At 37.5% G+C, this 19,195-nt stretch overlaps 1 protein-coding gene across 13 annotated transcripts in view; it reads left to right on the top strand.

The window, feature by feature from the left end:
• ERC1 (ELKS/RAB6-interacting/CAST family member 1) overlaps positions 1–19,195 on the top strand; it is a 540,801-nt gene that overhangs the window by 82,562 nt on the left and 439,044 nt on the right. For all 13 annotated transcript variants that reach the window (XR_001830105.2, XR_001830104.2, XR_005202930.1 and 10 more), the window contains one exon: positions 14,597–15,013. Coding sequence is in view for 9 of the 13 variants with exons in the window: in XM_017545489.2 (XP_017400978.1) it covers positions 14,597–15,013 (417 nt within the window). In the remaining 4 variants the exon portion in view is untranslated. The remainder of the gene's footprint in view (positions 1–14,596; positions 15,014–19,195) is intronic.

Here is a 19,195-nt window from a genome sequence, read left to right on the forward strand (position 1 = left end):
AATGAAGTGAGGGTTCTGCTAAGGCAGCTTTGTAATTCACAGCTTTGAAAATGCTGTGCCTTTATTCCTTATTGATGGACTTGAATGCACGATCATTTGTAGGTTGTTTTGTTTTTATGAAATAGCAGTTTGATCATTTATGCCAAAAGTTAGTGCTACATGATTAGATATAAAAGTTCCTTAGATAGAAACATTCCAGGCTGGATATCTGATTCCTTTTATCATCTGCATGATGTACTTAGCTGTATATAAAGTGGAAAAGTAGCAAGTTTAAATGTCTGGTAAAGTTGGAAGCACACTCTGCTACCTAGTGGTTCTGTTTTTGTGTTTTCTTGAGAGAAACTTTTACCCATGTGCTCAAGGATCTAGAGAGATGGAGGTGTATTTATTATAATAGTGAATAAGTGGCCAGGGGCAGTGGCTCATGCCTGGAATCCCAGCACTTTGGGAGGCCGAGTTGGGTGGATCACAAAGTTAGGAGATCGAGACCATCCTGGCCAACATGGTGAAACTCGGTCTCTACTAAAAATACAAAAATTAGCTGGGTGTGATGGTGTGTGCCTGTAGTCCCAGGTACTCAGGAGGCTGAGGCAGGGGAATTGCTGGAACCCTGGGGATGGAGGTTGCAGTAAGCCAAGATACCATGCCACTGCACTTCAGCCTGGTGACAGAGCAAGACTCCATCTCAGACAAAAANAAAAAAAAAAAAAAAAAAAAAAAAAAAAAAAAAAAAAAAAAAAAAAAAAGGTGAATAAGTACAAAAATACTTAACTGTTCCTTAGTAAGTGAATGGATAAATTGATATTTATTCGTGTAGTAGAATTTAAGTACACAATCCTTTTCTCCAGAATACTTAGGGCAGATGTATTTTGGAATTTAGAAATTTTCAAACATTAAAGGTAATTCAGTTTGTATACCATTTATTGTGTAACACTCCCATTAGGATTCAGGAAACACCTCATAATCCAACATACTAATTTCTCTGTGGCAAAATTTATGCATATTAAGTGTGATAAATAGATTATAAATGTCTTCATACCATTTGGGTTAACTACATTTTAAAATTAAGCTATGGGAAAACTTAAGAGCTTTTTGGATTTTAGATTTTTGGATAAAGAATTGTGAACCCATATTATACAGTTTATAAAATGAATGAAATAGAGCTTCATGTATCATTGTGGATAAATCTCAAGCATATTATGTTGAGTAACAAAAAGAAGTTGCAAAGATAACCTTGCGCAAATGAAGTCATTTATGTGAATTTTAAATAATCAATAGTGAGAGAGAGAGAGATATATGGAGATCTGAAGCAAATAAGGCAAATTATTGGTGGTGGGTTTCTTACTTTATTGTATGTTTGAATGTGTCTTTATAACCCCAAACTTCTGCTTTTAAACCTTCTCTTTTACCTTAAAAATGTAAGGTTACATTGAATTAAGCAATAAGAGTATGCTACAAAGCATGTTAGAACTTTAAGAGTTCTTTAAAATTATTTAAATTACCCCCCCCCCCTTTTTTTTTTTGAGACAGGATCTCACTCTGTTACCCAGGCTGGAGTATAGTGGCATGATCACCATTCACTGCAGCCTCAGACTACTGGGCTCAAGGGAACCTTCGGAGTATCTGGGACTACAGATGCATGCCACTGTGCCCAGTCAATTTTTAATTTTTTTTTTTTTGTAGAGACAGTATCTGTGCTGCCCAGACTGGTCTTGAACTCCTGGGCTCAAGTAGTTCTTCCTCCTCAGCTTCTCAAAGTGCTGGGATTATAGGTGTGAACCACTGTGCCTGGTCTACTCTTCTTCTTCTATGTGAAGTCATTCCTACTTGTTAAGAGATTCTCTTGAATATTTATTTTCCCTTTTTAAACCTTATACGTTTTACTTCTTTTCAAAAGGAAAAATATTCTGGTTACAGTTTCCATGCAGTGAAATGCACACACCTTAAGTATCTTGGTTCTATGAGTTTTGACAAATGCCAGCACCTATGTAATCTACAATTCTGTCAAGATAGAGAGCATTTCCATCATCCCACAAAGTTGCCTTGCATCCCTTCCCAGTTAGTATCATCCCTGCCCCCCAGTATAGATAATGTTCTGATTCCTTTTACTTTAATTTTTCCTGTTCTAGAACTTCATTTAAATGGAATCATACAGTCTGTACCCTGTTGTGTCTGGCTCTTTTTGTTCAGCATGTTGTTTTTTACATTGAACCATGTTGTTGCATGTATCCCTACCCCTAGTTACTGTTTTAAATCTGAGTAATACTCTATTGTATGAATATGGTACCATCAGTTTATCTGATTTTCTATTGATGGAAATAGAAACAACATTTGTGTTGTTTCCAGTTTTTGGCTCTTATGGATGAAACGGCTGTAAACATTTTTAAATGGTTTTGTTAATGGGTACATGTTTTCATTTCTCTTGGGGTAATACCTAAGGGTAGAATTCCTGGGTCCTAGGGTAGGTGCTTACTTAACTTTATGAGAGCCTACCCGATCAATTTTCAGTGTTGGTTCTGGCTGTTTCACATCCTTGCCAACATTTGGTATTGTTAGTTGTGTAAATTTTAGCCATTCTGGTGAATGTGTAGTGGTACTTATGGTGATTTTGATTTGCATTTCCCCAATTACTAAAGATACGAGTCGCTTTTTCACTTGCTTCTTGGTTAGTTCAATTGCTATTGTCCTTAGAAGAATGTTCATCTTCCCCGGGAATGTATTTTCCTTTTTGAAGTATCTGTCTTTTACCCACTTTTAAAAAGTTGGTTTATTATTACTATTATTACTGAGTTGTAGAAGTTGTGTATATATTCTGGATTCAAGTCCTTTGGCAATTATATGTAGCAAACCAATTTTATTTTTATAGTGGTCTCTTTCTTTTTAAAATTTTTCCTCATTACTCTTTCTATATGATATAATGGTCTCTTGACAAGCAGAAATTAAAAATTTTGAAGTCTAATTTGTAAATGTAAAATTTTATCATTAGTACTTCTGAACTAAATATCTTTCCCTTAAAAGTAAATCTGAGACGGGGCACAGTGGCTCACGCCTGCAATCCCAGCACTTTGGGAGGCTGAAGCTAGTGGATCACCTTCGGTCAGGAGTTTGAGACCAGCCTGGCCATCATGGTGAAACTCCGTCTCTACTAAAAATACAAAAATTAGCTGGGTTTGATGGTGGGCACCTGTAATCCCAGCTACTCTGGAGGCTGAGGTAGGAGAATCACTTGAAGCTGGAAGGTGGAGGTTGCAGTGAGTTGAGATCGAGCCACTGCACTCCAGCCTGGCCAACACAGTGAGACTCTTTCTCAAAAAAAAAACAAACAAACAAACAAAAAAAAACAAAAACAAAAAAACAAGAAAGAAAAAAAGTATTGCTGAAGTGACGTGAAAGGTTTTGTGATCATAGACCTAAGCATTTGAATTGCAGGTAAAACTTGGTGTGTAAAACCTCTGCAGTATAGATGCAGGAATTAAATGTCTGTCTGGAAATAATGGTAGTAAATGTATTTATTGGGGTTTGTGTGATAGAATTGGCAGATAACCAGGAAAGCAAATTTATTTTCATTTTAAATATGACGTGAAGATTTTATGTGATATTCTTAATCTGCTCTTAACACTGCTGCTAAAACATGAAGTAATATTTTGCACTGTTTAATACCTAAATTGATTGCCTTTCTCTGCATTAATTTTTGAAAAAAAATTTTTTTTATACTTGAAGTTCTGGGGTACATGTGTAGAACCTGCAGGTGTGTTACATAGGTATACACGTGCCATGGTAGTTTGTTGCATCTATCGCCTGCACCCCCTGTCATCTACATTAGGTACTTCTTCTAATGTTAGCCCTCCTCAATCCCCCCACCCCCTGCTATACCTCCCAACCCTCACCCCACCCCCTGACAGGCCCTGGTGTGTGATGTTTTCCTACATGTGTCCATGTGTTCTCATTGTTCAATACCCACTTATGAGTGAGAACATGCAGTGTTTAGTTTTCCGTTCTTGTATCAGTTTGCTGAGAATGAATGATCGTTTCCAGATTCATCCATGTCCCTGCAAAGGACATTAACTCTTCCGTTTTTGTGGCTGCATAATATTCCATGGTGTATATGTGCCACATTTTTTTTTGCCCATTCTATCATTGATGGGCATTTGGGTTGGTTCCAAGTCTTTACTATTGTAAATGGTGCTGCAATAAAGATATGTGTGCATGTGTCTTTATAACTGAATGTTTTATAATCCTTTGGGCATATACCCAGTAATGGGATTGGTAGGTCAAATGGTATTTTTATTTCTAGGTCCTTGAGGAATGGCCACACTGTTTTCCGCAATGGTTGCACTAATTTACACTACCACCAACAGTGTAAAAGCGTTCCTATTTTTCCACATCCTCTCCAGCATCTATTGTCTCCTGATTTTTTAATGATCATCATTCTAACTGGCATGAGTTGGTATCTCAATGTGGTTTTGATTTGCATTTCTCTAATGACCAGCGATGATGAGCTTTTTTTCATATGTTTGTTGGCGGCATAAATGTCTTCTTTTGAGAAGTGTCTGTTCATATCCTTTGCCCACTTTTTGATGGGGTTGTTTTTTTCTTGTAAATGTGTTACTTCTTTGTAGATTCTGGTTATTAGCCCTTTGTCAGTTAGGTAGATTGCAGAATTTTTTTCTCATTCTGTTGGTTGCCAATTCACTTTACCAATGGTTTCTTTTGCTCTGCAGAAACTGTTAAGTTTAATTAGATCCCGTTTGTCTACTTTGGCTTTTGTTGCTGTTGCTTTTGGTGTTTAGTTATGAAGTCCTTGCCTATGCCTATGTCCTGAATGGTGTTGCCTAGGTTTTCTTCTAGGGTTTTGGTGGTGTTGAGTCTTATGTTTAAATCTTTAATACATCTGGAGTTAATTTTTGTATAAGGTGTAAGGAAGGGATCCAGCTTCAGCTTTCTGCATATGGCTAGCCAGTTTTCCCAACACTATTTATTAAATAGGGAATCCTTTCCCCACTGCTTGTTTTTGTCAGGTTTGTCAAAGATCAGATGGTTGTACATGTGTGGCATTAATTCTGAGGCCTCTGTTCTGTTCCCTTGGTCTATATCTCTGTTTTGATACCAGTACCATGCTGGTTTGATTACTGTAGCTTTGTAATATAGTTTGAAGTCAGGTAGCGATATCTCCAGCTTTGTTCTTTTTGCTTAGGATTGTCTTGGCTGTGTGGGCTCTGTTTTGGTACCATATGAAGTTTAAGGTGTTTTTTTTCCAATTCTGTGAAGAAAGTCAATGGTAGCTTGATGGGGGCAGTGTTGAATCTATAAATTACTTTGGGCAGTATGACTGTTTTCAGAATATTGGTTCTTCCTAACAATAAGCATGGAATATTTTTCCATCTGTTTGTGTTCTCGCATTTCCTTAAGCAGAGAAGTGGTTTGTAGTTCTCCTTGAAGAGGTCCTTCACATCTCTTGTAAGTTGTATTTGTAGATATTTTATTCTCTTTGTAGCAATTGTGAATGGGAGTCCACTCATGATTTGGCTCTCTGTTTGTCTGTTACAAGAATTTTCTTCATTAATTTTCTTGAGCTTTTTATCTACTTAATATCTTTACAAATGCATGTGCAAAAGAGTCTTAGACATATCTAACTTGATGATTGCTATGGAAAATATTAAGGGTTTGTGTACAAATGTTTATACCATGATTTTTTGCTTCCAAGAAAAATTTATGGTCTTCTCTATGCAAGTTTTACCATTTTGGTTGTTAGTTGTTTTTATTTCCAGTTCCTTTCTGTTTTTATTTTTGTTTGTATTTTTGAGACAGAGTCTCGCTCTGTCACCCAGGCTGGAGTGCAGTGAGTGGTGCAATCTCAGCTCACTGCAACCTCCGTCTCCTGGGTTCAAGCAATTCTCGTGCCTCAGCTTCCCTAGTAGCTGGAATTACAGGCATGCACCACCATGCCTGGCTATATTTTGTATTTTTAGTAGAGATTTTGCCATGTTGTCTGTGCTGGTGTCTAATTCCTGACCTTAGGTGATCTGCATGCATCCACCTCCCAAAGTGCTGGGATTATAGGCGTGAGCCACTGCACCTAGCCAATAAATTCTTTAAAAAAAATATTTCAGCAATGTGTGAAAAATATACATAAGATGTAAGAACAATAAAATGCTACTGTCTAACAGGTGGGGTGTCTCACACCTTTACTCCAGCACCGAGGCAGCGGATCACCTGAGGTCAGGAGTTTGTTGGTCAGGTCAGCCTGGTCAACATGGTGAAACTCCATCTCTACTAAAAATACAAAAATTAGCTGGGCGTGGTCGCTTATGCCTGTCTGTAATCCCAGCTACTTGGGAGGCTGAGGCACGAGAATTACTTGAACCTAGAAGGCGGAGGTTGCAGTGAGCTGACATCATACCCTTCATTCCAGCCTGGGCGACAGAGCGAGACTGTGTCTCAAAAAAAAATAAAGAACAGAAAGGATCTGGAAATAAAAACAACTAACAACAAAAACCTGCAACATAGTCATTTATTATCATGATCAAGTATTATGTACTGTATATAATTGTATGTACCACACTTTTATATAGCTGGCAACGCAGTAGATTTATTTATACTAACATTTTTACAAACACATGGGTAATACATTGTGTTACAACATTATGATTGCTATGACAATGTGATAGGAATTTTAGCTCCATTGTAATGTAACAGAGCCACCATCATACATGCATTTATGACAGTAGGACTTCCCCATTTTGATAGTGTATGTATTTATTTATTTTTTGAGACAGAGTTTTGCTCTGTCACCCAGGCTAGAGTGCAGTGGCATGATCTTGGCATTCTCCAACTCCTGGGTACAAATGATTCTCCTGCCTCAGCTTCCTGAGTAGTTGGGATTATTGGCACCGGCCACCATGTCCGGCTAATTTTTGTAGTTTTAGAGATGGAGTTTCATTATGTTCGTCAAGCTGGTCTCAACCTCCCGACCCCAAGTGGTCCACCCACCTCAGCCTCCCAAAGTGCTGGGATTGCAGGCATGAGCCACTGCGCCCGACCACATTTTCATTTATTCTTTAACTTCTGTTCTGGGTTGTGGTAGCATAAAGATGGATTATGTCTATTGCTGAAATAAACCTGTTGTCCAAGTTTTGATGTTCCTCAAGAATATCTTGCTACTTAGATTTATGTACAGCATTCTCAGAGTAAAAAGATAATCTTATTTTTTCCTGGATTCAGAGGCAGAGAGGAGTTGTTAGAATTCTAGTGTAATTGCTTGTTCATTTTTCTGACTCTGACATCTTTTTTTTTTTAGAGGAGAAAAATTTTGGTTAGTTAGCTCCAGATAATGGTTGAGAATGTTAAACAGTTTAATCCATCCATTTGAGTTCTAGTGTGGGTCTTTCTTGGATTTTGGTGAGTCTCCTGCTAGCATTTAGATTAGTCTGAAAACTTTGATTTGGTTAAATATTTGAGGGCATTCAGTGTGCTTTGCTGTACAGAAAATAAATCTGTCATTAACTCAGAGAATACTGAACTAACAATCATGTAACGAATTACCTTGGAGGCTCTTCCCTGTCTCATTCTCTGCGGTTCAGACTGACTCATTAAATTAGTTACCTAGTTTCCTTTTTTAAAATAATGGAAATTAGAATTCAGTTGACTTTTGCACTAAGTGGGGGTTATATCTGTGTATAAGTTTTGACTCCCCCCAAATTTAACTATTAGCCTACTGTTGACCAGAAGCCTTACTGATATGTTAACATTGTTGATTAATACGTATTTTGTATGTTGTATGTTAACATGTATTTTTTTTTTTTTTTGAGATGGAGTTTTGGTCTTGTTGCCCTGGCTGGGGTGCAATGGTGCAATCTCGGCTCACCGCAACCTCCTCCTCTTGGGTTTAAGCCATCCTCCTGCCTCAGCCTCTCGAGTAGCTGGGATTACAGGCATGTGCCACCATACCTGGCTAATTTTGTGTTTTTAGTAGAGACGGGGTTTCTCCATGTTGGTCAGGCTGGTCTTGAATTCCTGACCTCAGGTGATCTGCCCGCCTCAGCCTTCTAAAGTGCTGGGATTACAAGTGTGAGCCACTATGCCTGGCCCATATTTTATGTGTATACTACATTCTTAAAGTAAGTTAGAGAAAAGAAAATGTTATTAAGAAAATTGGCTGGGCGGGGTGGCTCATGCCTATAAGGAGGTTGCAGTGAGCTGATGATGCCACTGCACTCTGGCTCTGGGTGACTGAGCAAGACTCTGTCTCGGAAGCGAAAAAAAGAAAAAGAAAATCACAAGGAAGAGAAAATACATTTACTATTCATTAAGTAGAAGTGCACCATCATGAAGATCTTCATCCTCATCATTTTCACTTTGAGTAGGCTGAGGAGGAAGAAGAAGAAAAGGGGTTGATACTGCTGTCTCAGGGATGTCAGAGGCAGAAGAAAATCCATGTATAAGCAGACCCTCAAAGTTCAAACCTGTGTGGTGCAAGGGTCAACTGTACTTTGTTTTCATAGAGATATATTAAAGTTTTATGAGTTAAGCTCGTAATGCTTTATCTGTGTTCCTTTTGTCTTTCTTGAATATTGTAGTTAATTTAAAATTTGTAATAGGTTATAACTCTTAGGTTTTACCCATTTGTGAGCTTTACTTTTGGATAAGAACTTCATGCTGTACTTTCGGTGTGCTTTTTATGGTATTAGAACTATGACAAATTCTTGCTGTTAATTATCTGAAAATGCTTCTTTTTGCTTCAGGTCAAATACTGAATAAACCTAGAGTATACAATTAACATTTTTATTAGGATTATGTTTTGTATTTTGGTCAGTTTGGATTTAAGGAGAATTATTTGTATTGTTTGGAGTAGAACTGATTTTTTTTGTTTTTCTTTTTTGAGACTGTCCTCCAGGCTGGAGTGCAGTGGTGCGATCTCAGCTTGCTACAGCCTCCTTCTCCCAGGGTTCATCGATTCTTCTGCCTCAGCCTTCTGAGTAGCTGGGATTATAGGCATGTGCCACCATGCCCGGCTAATTTTTGTATTTTTAGTAGAGACAGGTTTTCACCGTGTTGGTCAGGCTCGTCTTGAACTCCTGACCTTATAATCTGCCTGCCTCAGTCTCCCAAATTGCTGGGATTACAGGCATGATTTTTTTTTTTTTAAGAATAAGAGTAGGCCGGGCGCGGTGGCTCACGCCTGTAATCCCAGCACTTTGAGAGGCCGAGGCGGGTGGATCATGAGGTCAAGAGATCGAGACCATCCTGGTCAGCATGGTGAAACCCCGTCTCTACTAAAAAAAATACAAAAATTCAGCTGGGCATGGTGGCGTGTGCCTGTAATCCCAGCTACTCAGGAGGCTGAGGCAGGAGAATTGCCTGAACCCAGGAGGCGGAGGTTGCGGTGAGCCGAGATCGCGCCATTGCACTCCAGCCTGGGTAACATGAGTGAAACTCCGTCTCAAAAAAAAAAAAAAAAGAATAAGAGTAATTCACTGCTTTTTTTTTAAAGGAAGAGGTATAATAACTTCCCAGATACTTGAATTGCGACTAGTATACAGTAGCCATTTACTTTCAACATAATTTCTCAACATTAAATTTTTGTCAGTTGTTCATCAGAAATTTATTGAATACTTATGGTAGTCAATTACTGTGCTGTGCCCAGGGTAAAAAGATAACAGTCCTAAGTCCTAGAAAGTTTATTGATGTTAAATACAAAGAATTAAATTGCGGATCAGTTGGTAAGTGCTATTTTATGGATATACATACAGCCCTGGGCAGCACAGAGAACATCAGATAGCCCAAGGAGACTGGAAGCTTGACTTGGTTGACTTAAGAATTATTTAAAACTCTTTTGCATACATGTATTTATGTTTCAGAAAAAAATTGTTTTTAACATTTATAATAGGGTGCAATACTGGAGTTTTCTCTGACTCTGATCTTCTTGATAAACAGTATATTGAGTTTTCTGTGATATATTATATGTAATCATGACCATTTTATGTATCTATAATTTTTTTTCACTAAAAATATCTCTAGACTACATAGTCCAGTTATTTTAGGAATGAGAATAAATGGGATCAAAGTGTACTCTTGTTCTAAGAAACTAATGATAGTTTATTTGTTGGAAGTTCTGCCTCAGAGGAGCTTCTGATATTTATCTAAAATATAAGAATAGTAGTTGTGATCTGTCATTGTTTTTGCAGATACATTATTGTAATAAAAGTCATAGTCCCTGTCAGATAGTTAAGAATTTTCATTGCTGTTGTTCACAATATCCTACCATTTCATTGAGATATTGCTTGGTGTAATAATAGTACAGTCCCTGGAGTAAATTTTAGGCAAATACTTGCCCAGCCCTTTAAAATCAAGCTGAGTGTTAGAGTGAGAAGTAGACTAGTGGGTGTTGCTATAAAATTTGCAGTGTGTTGGAAACAGACTTCCCAGATAGACATTCTAGTAACATCTTACAACTTAGATGTTTCCTTAAACTCAATGTATCTGTTTTTGTTTGGTCATTATAGATGTCTGTGATGTGTGAATATGCCCATTTTATCCTCTGTGTGAATATGCTGGAGAAAGAGTAGGCTGGCTTGTAGTCTGCTTTTTTTCTTCTGAAGGAGTTGGCAGGAATTTTTATAAAATAAAGCTAGCCTGATTGTAGCCAAAAGAGGAAATGTTGGTTTATATTTCAGTGGAGAAAACTGCTGTGTAGATTCTAGGCTACCAGTCAGAGCATTGTTTTATTTTTATACTATAGTAAAATGGGTGCAAGCAGAGCTGAAGAACCAAACACATTAGTAGTTTTCTTTCTTTACCAAAATAGTAATTGCCATGCTACATTTAGCCATATGTGCCAAAGCGTTTGTGAAACTATTAGCTCTAGCCATATTTCTCCTGACTTGAGTGAATTGATGATGAATGTTCAAAAAAGAAGGAACAGTCATACCGAGAAAGCACCTCCCCTGTTGAATTTAACTTCTGGTATTTCCCTTTGGGATATATTCACTCAGGAGTGTTAGGATTTTTTTGACTTCCAGGGGAAAGAATGTAGGCTTCAGAGAATTAGCATTTTGATGCATCTTTTTATTGAAGGTCTTTTGAACTCTAGCAGCTGTTAGTCTTTAAACGATGATGCTGGTAATGAATTGCATTTTAAAATTTATATTTGTAAATTTAAATACCTGATACTTTTTTCGTTGTGATGGAGTCTTGCTCTTTCACCAGGCCGGAGTGCAGTGGTGCGATATCTCGGCCCACAGCAATATATGCCTCCTGGTTTCAAGCGATTCCCCTGCTTCAGTCTCCTGAGTAGCTGGGACTACAGGCATGTACCACCACACACATTTTTTGTATTTTAGTAGAGATGGGGTTTCACCATGTTGGCCAGGATGGTCCAAAGTGCTGCAACCGTACCTGGTCCATGATTTTTTTTTTTTTTTGTAAGTTTATTCTTTGAAGAAATAGCAGTGCTTTTCAAGAGTTTGAAGACTACCAGAATTGAAAGTTCACTGCTTGCTAAAAGCATAATACCCAAACCAGAAATAGTAAAGGAAAATGTCATTGTCTTTATAATAAAAAACAAAATATTTATTAAAAGTCATCATAAAAATGTTAAAAATAACAGATTTGGAAAAATATTTGTAACATACACAGCAGGTGAAAGATTATTTTCCTGATATGAAGAACTCTTAAAATGGATTAGGAAAAAAATGTTCAATGGCAAAATGGGCAAAGAACAAGAAGAGAGGAGTCACAAAAGTAGATATATACAAAGATACATATAGAAATAACTTGTAATATGTATCAAAATTACAATTGTGCATACTTTGTGATCCAGCAATTCCTTCTTTGAGAATTTTTTTCTCAAGAAAAATGTGGGTTCATGTATAAAGATACATATGTGAAGGTGCATCTAGTGAAATAGTGAAAAATGAGAAAATATCCATAAGTGGAATTCTATGAAAGACATGTTCTAACTAATTTTTTATTATGGCAAAATACGTATAACATAAAATTTATTGTCTTAACCATTTTCAAGTGTGCAGTTTAGTAGTATATTCATGTTGTTGCGAAATCACCACCATCTTTCTCCAGAACTCTTTTTCATCTTGACAGATTGAAACTCTATATCCGTTAAACAGTAACTCCCCATTTCCTCCTCCTCCTCCTACGTCCTGGCAACCACTGTTCTATTTCCTTCTTTATCAATTTGACTGCTCTAATACCTCATGTAAATGGATATGTACAGTGTTTGTCTTTTTGTGATTGACTTACTTCCCTTAGCACAATGTCTTTAAGGTTCATCCATGTTGTAGCATGTATAAGAATTTTTTTCTTTTTAAGGCTGAAAAACATTGGCAGGTGATAATGGTTTGGCTATGTCCCTAATCAAATCTCAGCTTGAAGTGTATCTCCCAGAATTCCCACATGTTGTAGGAGGGACCTAGGGGGAGGTAGTTGAATCATAGGGGCTGGTCTTTTCCATGCTATTCTTGGGATAGTGAATAAGTGTTATGAGATCTGATGGGTTTATCAGGGGTTTCTGCTTTTGCTTCTTCCTTATTTTCTCTTGCTGCTGCCATGTAAGAAGTGCCTTTTGCCTCACACCATGATTCTGAGGCTTCCCCAGCCATGTGGAGCTGTACTTTCAATTAAACCTCTTTTTGTTTCCAGTTTTGGGTATGTCTTTATCAGCAGTGTGAAAACAAACTAATACAGCAGGTACCTTTTTTTAAAAAAAAGATTTTTTAAGTGGATAATGCATGTATTTATACCCTCGTTTAAAGTATGAGGAACCTGAAACCCAGAAAGATGGTGACATGTCTAAATGTCATAACTAGTCAGTGTGAGACCCAGAACCAAAACTCATGTTTTTTCATCCCAGTTTAGTGTTCTTCCCAGTATGGTATACTCCTAGGCCTTGAATACAAGGAATGATCTTTTATTGTTGCTTCTTCATTCCTAAAGATAAGTTTCTTGATGTAACAGCCTTTTGGAAGTCATTGTATAATGTGCTGGAATTTACTTATCTAAATAAAGGTTCATATAATTTCTTTAGGCATACAAGCTAAAGATATGCCCTCTCAAACATTTTTAGTAGTTTATCTGCATTTACACCTTTAATTAGTCACCATGTTGTTATTGTCCCCTGTATAAAAAGCTTTGCGTATTCTAACTAAAAAAACCTTTGCTGTATTATCATCTTTGGGTATTACTAGTTTTGATTTCCTCAGTCTGCTCTGTTTTTGCTACTACAGGAGGAAAGCTGATTTGGAGTATTCTTTTTGTCTTGGTTCTAGTTTCAGTGGGCTGCAAGGATTGCTTTGAATGCCAGCTCTATAACTTACTGTGTGATCTTGGGCAAGTGCTTAAATCTCTCTCAGCCTAGTGCGCTTATCTATAAAATTAAGTAATAGTACATGTGTTGGGTATCTAAAATAGTTAAATTCACAGAATCAAAAAGTGTAATGGTAGTTGCCGGGGATGGGGGGAAATAGAGAGTTACTAATCAACGGGCATAAACTTTTGGTTAAGATGAATAAGCTCTAGAGATTTAATGTACAACATTGTACCTGTAGTCAACGATAATGTGTTGTACACTTAAAAGTTCTTAGGAGAGTAGATGTCATATTAAGGGTTTTTACTGCAATAAAATGATAAAGGTCATCATGTGTTGTCATGAAGATTGAATAACATAAAAATGTGTGGCACAATCTGGCATATACAAACCACTTGTTAAATGTTAATATTTATTATTTAATGTTTATAATACTTAAAAGTCATTTTGTGTTTTGCTATGCTTTGTTATTTTTTCTTTTTGAGATAGAGTCTTGCTTTGTCACCCAGGCTAGAGTGCAGTGGCGTGATCTTGGCTCACTGCAAACTCCGCCTCCCAGGTTCAAGCAATTCTTCTGCCTCAGCCTCCGGAGTAGTTGGGATTACAGGTGTGCGCTACCATGCCTGACTAATTTTTATACTTTTAGTAGAGATGGGGTTTCACCATGTTGGCCAGGCTGATCTCAAACTCCTGACCTCGTGATCTGCTTGCCTTGGCCTCCCAAAGTGCTAGGATTACAGGTATGAGTGACAGTGCCCAGCCAATTTTTGTATTTTTAGTAGAAATGGGGTTTTATCATGTTGGCCGGGCTGGTCTCAAACTCCTGGCCTCAGGTGATCCACCTGCCTCGGCCCCTGAAAGTGCTGGGATTACTGGTGTGAGCCCCCATGCCTGGCCACCCTTTGTATTTTTTTGAAGAAAAATGAATGAATGAATGAATTCATATTCCTGTAGATTTTCCATTTCCTGCATTCACTCAACCTTAGTTTCTGTGTAATACCTTCTATTAATTTTGAACAGTGTTTTTTATTATCGTTTATGCAAAGTGAGGAGTGCCATACTGTTTTGCTTCCTATTGGGAATAAACCCAAGTTAAATTACTGACATTTTGCCTGTTATCTCAATCATTTTTTAAGGACCTGTAAAACAGACTAAGGTGAATCCTAATTTGCTAGATGCAGATTTCTTGTAGCTATTTTTGATTCCTGCAAAGTCTGCTCTGATTTGCTACTTGAGGAAGAAAGCTGATTTGGGGTTTTCTTTTTGTCTTGGTTCTAGCATATGCAGATGACGATCCAGGCTCTCCAGGATGAATTGCGGATCCAGAGGGACCTGAATCAGCTGTTTCAGCAAGATAGTAGCAGTAGGACTGGCGAACCTTGTGTAGCAGAGCTGACGGAGGAGAACTTTCAGAGGCTTCATGCTGAGCATGAGCGGCAGGCCAAAGAGCTATTTCTTCTTCGAAAGACATTGGAGGAAATGGAGCTGCGTATTGAGACTCAAAAGCAGACCCTAAATGCTAGGGATGAATCCATCAAGAAGCTTCTGGAGATGTTGCAGAGCAAAGGACTTTCTGCCAAGGCTACTGAGGAAGACCATGAGAGAACAAGACGACTGGCAGAGGCAGAGATGCACGTTCACCACCTAGAAAGCCTTTTAGAGCAGAAGGAAAAAGAGAACAATATGTTGAGAGAGGTATGTGTCTACTTTTTTAGTTTTATGATTTGTCTTTTTTTCCCCTGATTAATCAGCATCTTGGCCCCGATTAATGTACGTACTCTGCTGTGCTTTTGGAAGAGAATTTCATCTTTTGTATTTAAGTGCGTCACTGATTTCTATTCTGATTTGCCCTGTTGTATGGGATGACATTGTCTGGTATGTATGCAGGCTTAGTGACTTTCTGGGTCTTTTCTCTCCTGCTCCCCTGATTTCGAGAGTTCATTTGTTGCTTAGAGGGGTGCAGAATTTTCTTGATTTTTCACTCATTTCTAGATTTGTTCACAGAGACAACAAACACAACAAAACCAGAATCAGAGTAGCTAACTATTGCTCAATTTAAAAATATTAATAAAAGAGAGTAAGCAGTCATCTCAGCTTATGTTTGCTTATAAAAGTCCTTGGCAGCAATAATGGATATTTGCCCTGTGGTTTCCATGGAAACTGTTGCCTTGCTGTAAAAGATACGTGATAAAAAGCATTGGCTGCCATGGAGGCATAGCTGGAGAGAGTGATGTAGAGACATGGTGTTACTTATTTTTAGCTGACCTGGGTGACTAGTGATAATTTTTTACTTTTCTAAATATTAGAAAAGTAGTATTTTAAGAAGACATAAAGGAAGAAATCATCTTATATTGAATTAAAAAAATTAATAGCCATAATTTTTCTATATATGGTCAGACTTCAGATAATTTTCACATTTGGGCAGGGGAAAATAAAACCCCAGTTTGTATTAGTATGAGTCTGAATAATTTCTTTTAAATGAAATGTGAAGAAGGAGGTTAAAAAAATAGCATATTCCCAAAGCAGCAAAATAATAATTGAAAAAATACTTTTAAGTTTGTAGGTTGTTCTATAATTTTTCCTTTTGTCAAAAGTCTGAAATATTTATTTACAATGGGGGCCATTTTTTATTTTTGAAGTAGAACATCATTGTTTTTTAAAAACATGATTTTATTACACTGGAAATCTATTGTAAAATTAGGAAATAGATTAATAAAAGCTTATAATCCAAGGTATTGTTACCTAGTGATAACCGTTAACTTTTGTTATGTGTATGCTTCCAGTCATTTTTTTTTTTTAATTTAAAATTTTTATTTTTAGAGATAGGGTCTCACTCTGTCACCCAGGCTGGAGTGCAGTGGCACGATCATGGCTCACTGTAGCCTTGAACTCCTGGAATTAAGTGAGCCTTCTGCCTTAGCCTCCCTGTAGCTAGGTCTACAGGTGCATGCTGCCACCATTATTAACATTATTAACACCACACAATTAACAGGTGTTGTTAATTAAAAAAAAAAATTTTTTTTTTGTAGAGACACACTGTCTCTCTGTTTCCTAGGCTGGTCTTGAACTCCTGGCCTCAAGCAATCCTCCTGCCTTGGCTTCCCAAAGTACTGGGATTACAGGCAGTATGCCCATGCCTGGCCCATTTTATTTTTATTATTATTATTATTTTTCGAGACAGAGTTTTGCTCTGTCCCAGGCTGGAGTGCGGTGGTGTGATCTTGGATCACTGCAACCTCCGGCTCCCGGGTTTAAGCGATTCTCCTGCCTCCGCTTCCCAAGTAGCTGGGACTTATAGGTACGTGCTGGCTAACTTTTGTATTTTTAGTAGAGACAGGGTTTCACCATGTTGGCCAGGCTGGTCTCAAACTACTGACCTCAGGTGATCTGCCTGCTTCTGCCTCCCAGAATGCTGGGATTACCAACGTGAGCTACTATGCCCAGCCCCATTTTTATTATTTATACATTCCTTCATTATTTCTGTTTCTTTTTTTCTCTTGCAAAGGTGGAATACTGGGCATTAGCACTGTTCAGTAGGATTTTCTGGGTGGAGTGTTAATTATGTTGGGAAGGGGATTTTGTAATAGGGTAAGTGTCCTTTAGGAGGTGCCCTTTCAGTGGAGCTCTGAAGAGAAGCCAGCTTTGCTGAGCATTTGAGTAAAATCATTTCATGAAGAAGCACTAATAGTTTCAAAGGCCTCATAGGAAGGAGTTTTGAGGAAACAGGAGGGAGGCTGAAGGGCAAGAATATACTGTATAAGGGGAAGACTTAATGAGATTCGAAGTTGGAGAGGTAGCCAGAGTCAGATTCACTCATCACATGTTTATTGAAATCAGCCATGTGCACAGCACTAAGGATATAGCAGCAAACAAAACAAAATCCATGCTGTCTTTGAGGAAAAGTACCTGCCTTTATGGTCCTTGCAGATAATGCAACAATTTTATTCAAAATGGGAGGGAAAACCATTCCACTCTTTAATCAAGGGAGTGACACAATCTGATTTAGCTTTAAAAATGTACTCTGGTTGTGCTGAGAATAAATGGAGGAAGGAGAGACAAGAATGAACAAAGGAGTAATTTAACTGCTGTAATCTAGGTTAGGGAATAGGGACTTGAAATGACTGCTGGAGATGTACAGAATATCACTAGCATATCCAGAAGCAGAGAGAATTATGGGCTAGCAGTGTTAGGGTATCCAAAAATTTCATTATTTATTGAATTATTGTCCATCTTTTAAAAAATTGGCATCTAATCAATTCTAAAGGTCCCAGCTTTCCCTATTTTAACAATGAAATTGAGTTAAGTCTTAACACTTGGTTTCATTGTAACAGTCTCTATCAGCAAAGCAGCAGTCCTGGTATATTTATTTGCCCGTGTATTCACAGATATAATAACCATGGCCATTCATTTTGTTGTCATCTCAGCTGAGGTATGAGCATTGTTGGTATTTCCCATGTTAACTTTGTTGTTCAGTGTGTCTATGTGAATATTCTGTGAATCAGCATTGAAAGGAAATTACTGGGTATGGAGAAAGTTATGAAAACAGTTTATGATGATATATGATTAAACTCTGTTTAAATAAGTTTTAAAAAACTAACTCTTGCAATCAGTATTAAGTAAAAATTCTAGGCCGGGTGCATTGGCTCATTCCTGTTATCCCAGCATTTTGGGAGGCCAAGGCAGGGGTATCACCTGAGGCCAGGAGTTTGAGACCAGCCTAGGCAATAGGGCAAAACTCTTTCTCTACTAAAAATACAAACATTAGCTGGGTGTGGTAGCATGCCTATAATCCCAGCTGCTTGGGAGGCTGAGGCAGGAGATTCACTTGAACCCGGAAGGCAGAGGTTGCGGTGAGTGGGGATTGCACCACTGCACACCAGCCTGGGCAACAGAGTGACACTCTGCCTCAAAAACAAAAAAACAAACACACAAAGCCCCAAATGATAAAGTTTTGTGCCATGATTTATTTGGAGGCATTTCTCCTATTTCTTTTCAGCATGTACAATAGTATGTCTTATAATCAGTGGCATCTTAGGTTTGATGAAATAAGGTAGTATTAAAATGGCATTTGTAGCTATTAATAGTAACATTTGTAATTTTACTTTTTTTTTTTTTGAGACAGAGTCTTGCTGTCTTGCCTATATTTTCTTTATGAACATGATTTTGTAGATAGCGGGTAAATAATTCTCCCCTGAAAAAAGCTGAAAGATAAAAAGTAAGATTTCAATTAAGTATTGTATTTTCTGTTTGTACTCAGATCACATTGTTGTGTGACTGCTTATTCTTAGATTTTGTATTGTTTTGCTGTAGCTTTCCTTTGATAGAAGAGTGGGGACATCTATTGGACAAATGCTGAAATACAGACAAGACTTGGTTAGTGCTGGCAGCTTGACAGGGTGATTCTGTTAAACACCAACACTTGAGGCCCCAACTTTGGTTTTCAGTCTGCTATGCATACCAAACATTGTCTATAGGCCAACTAAATAATATATATTTCAGTATGTGCTCCTACCTATTTAAATACTGGTAGATGCTATTGTGATTAATAAAATGCAACTCTGTTTTAACATATTATTGCAGTCTACTAGTTTTTTATCTCTGTTTTAATCAACAAACTGTATTAGTACAACTGCTATCATGTTAGGTTTGCAAAAATCTTTGAAATTAAAAGTGCGAATATTTGAGTATGTTCTAGGCTAGGGATTTCTGAATCTAACTAGCATATCTGAGGACCGCTTGTCAGTATTATTGGTAGTTGGAAGGTATAAGCAGAGGAGATTGGAGGAAAAAAAAGAAACATATATATAGAAAAAAATAGACAATAAATAGGCGGAATTTAAAAAGAAAATGTTTCTTTTTTTTTTTTTTTTTTCTTTT

Source organism: Cebus imitator, unplaced genomic scaffold (assembly GCF_001604975.1).
Source record: "Cebus imitator isolate Cc_AM_T3 unplaced genomic scaffold, Cebus_imitator-1.0 Scaffold179, whole genome shotgun sequence".
Taxonomy (NCBI): Eukaryota; Metazoa; Chordata; class Mammalia; order Primates; family Cebidae; genus Cebus; species Cebus imitator.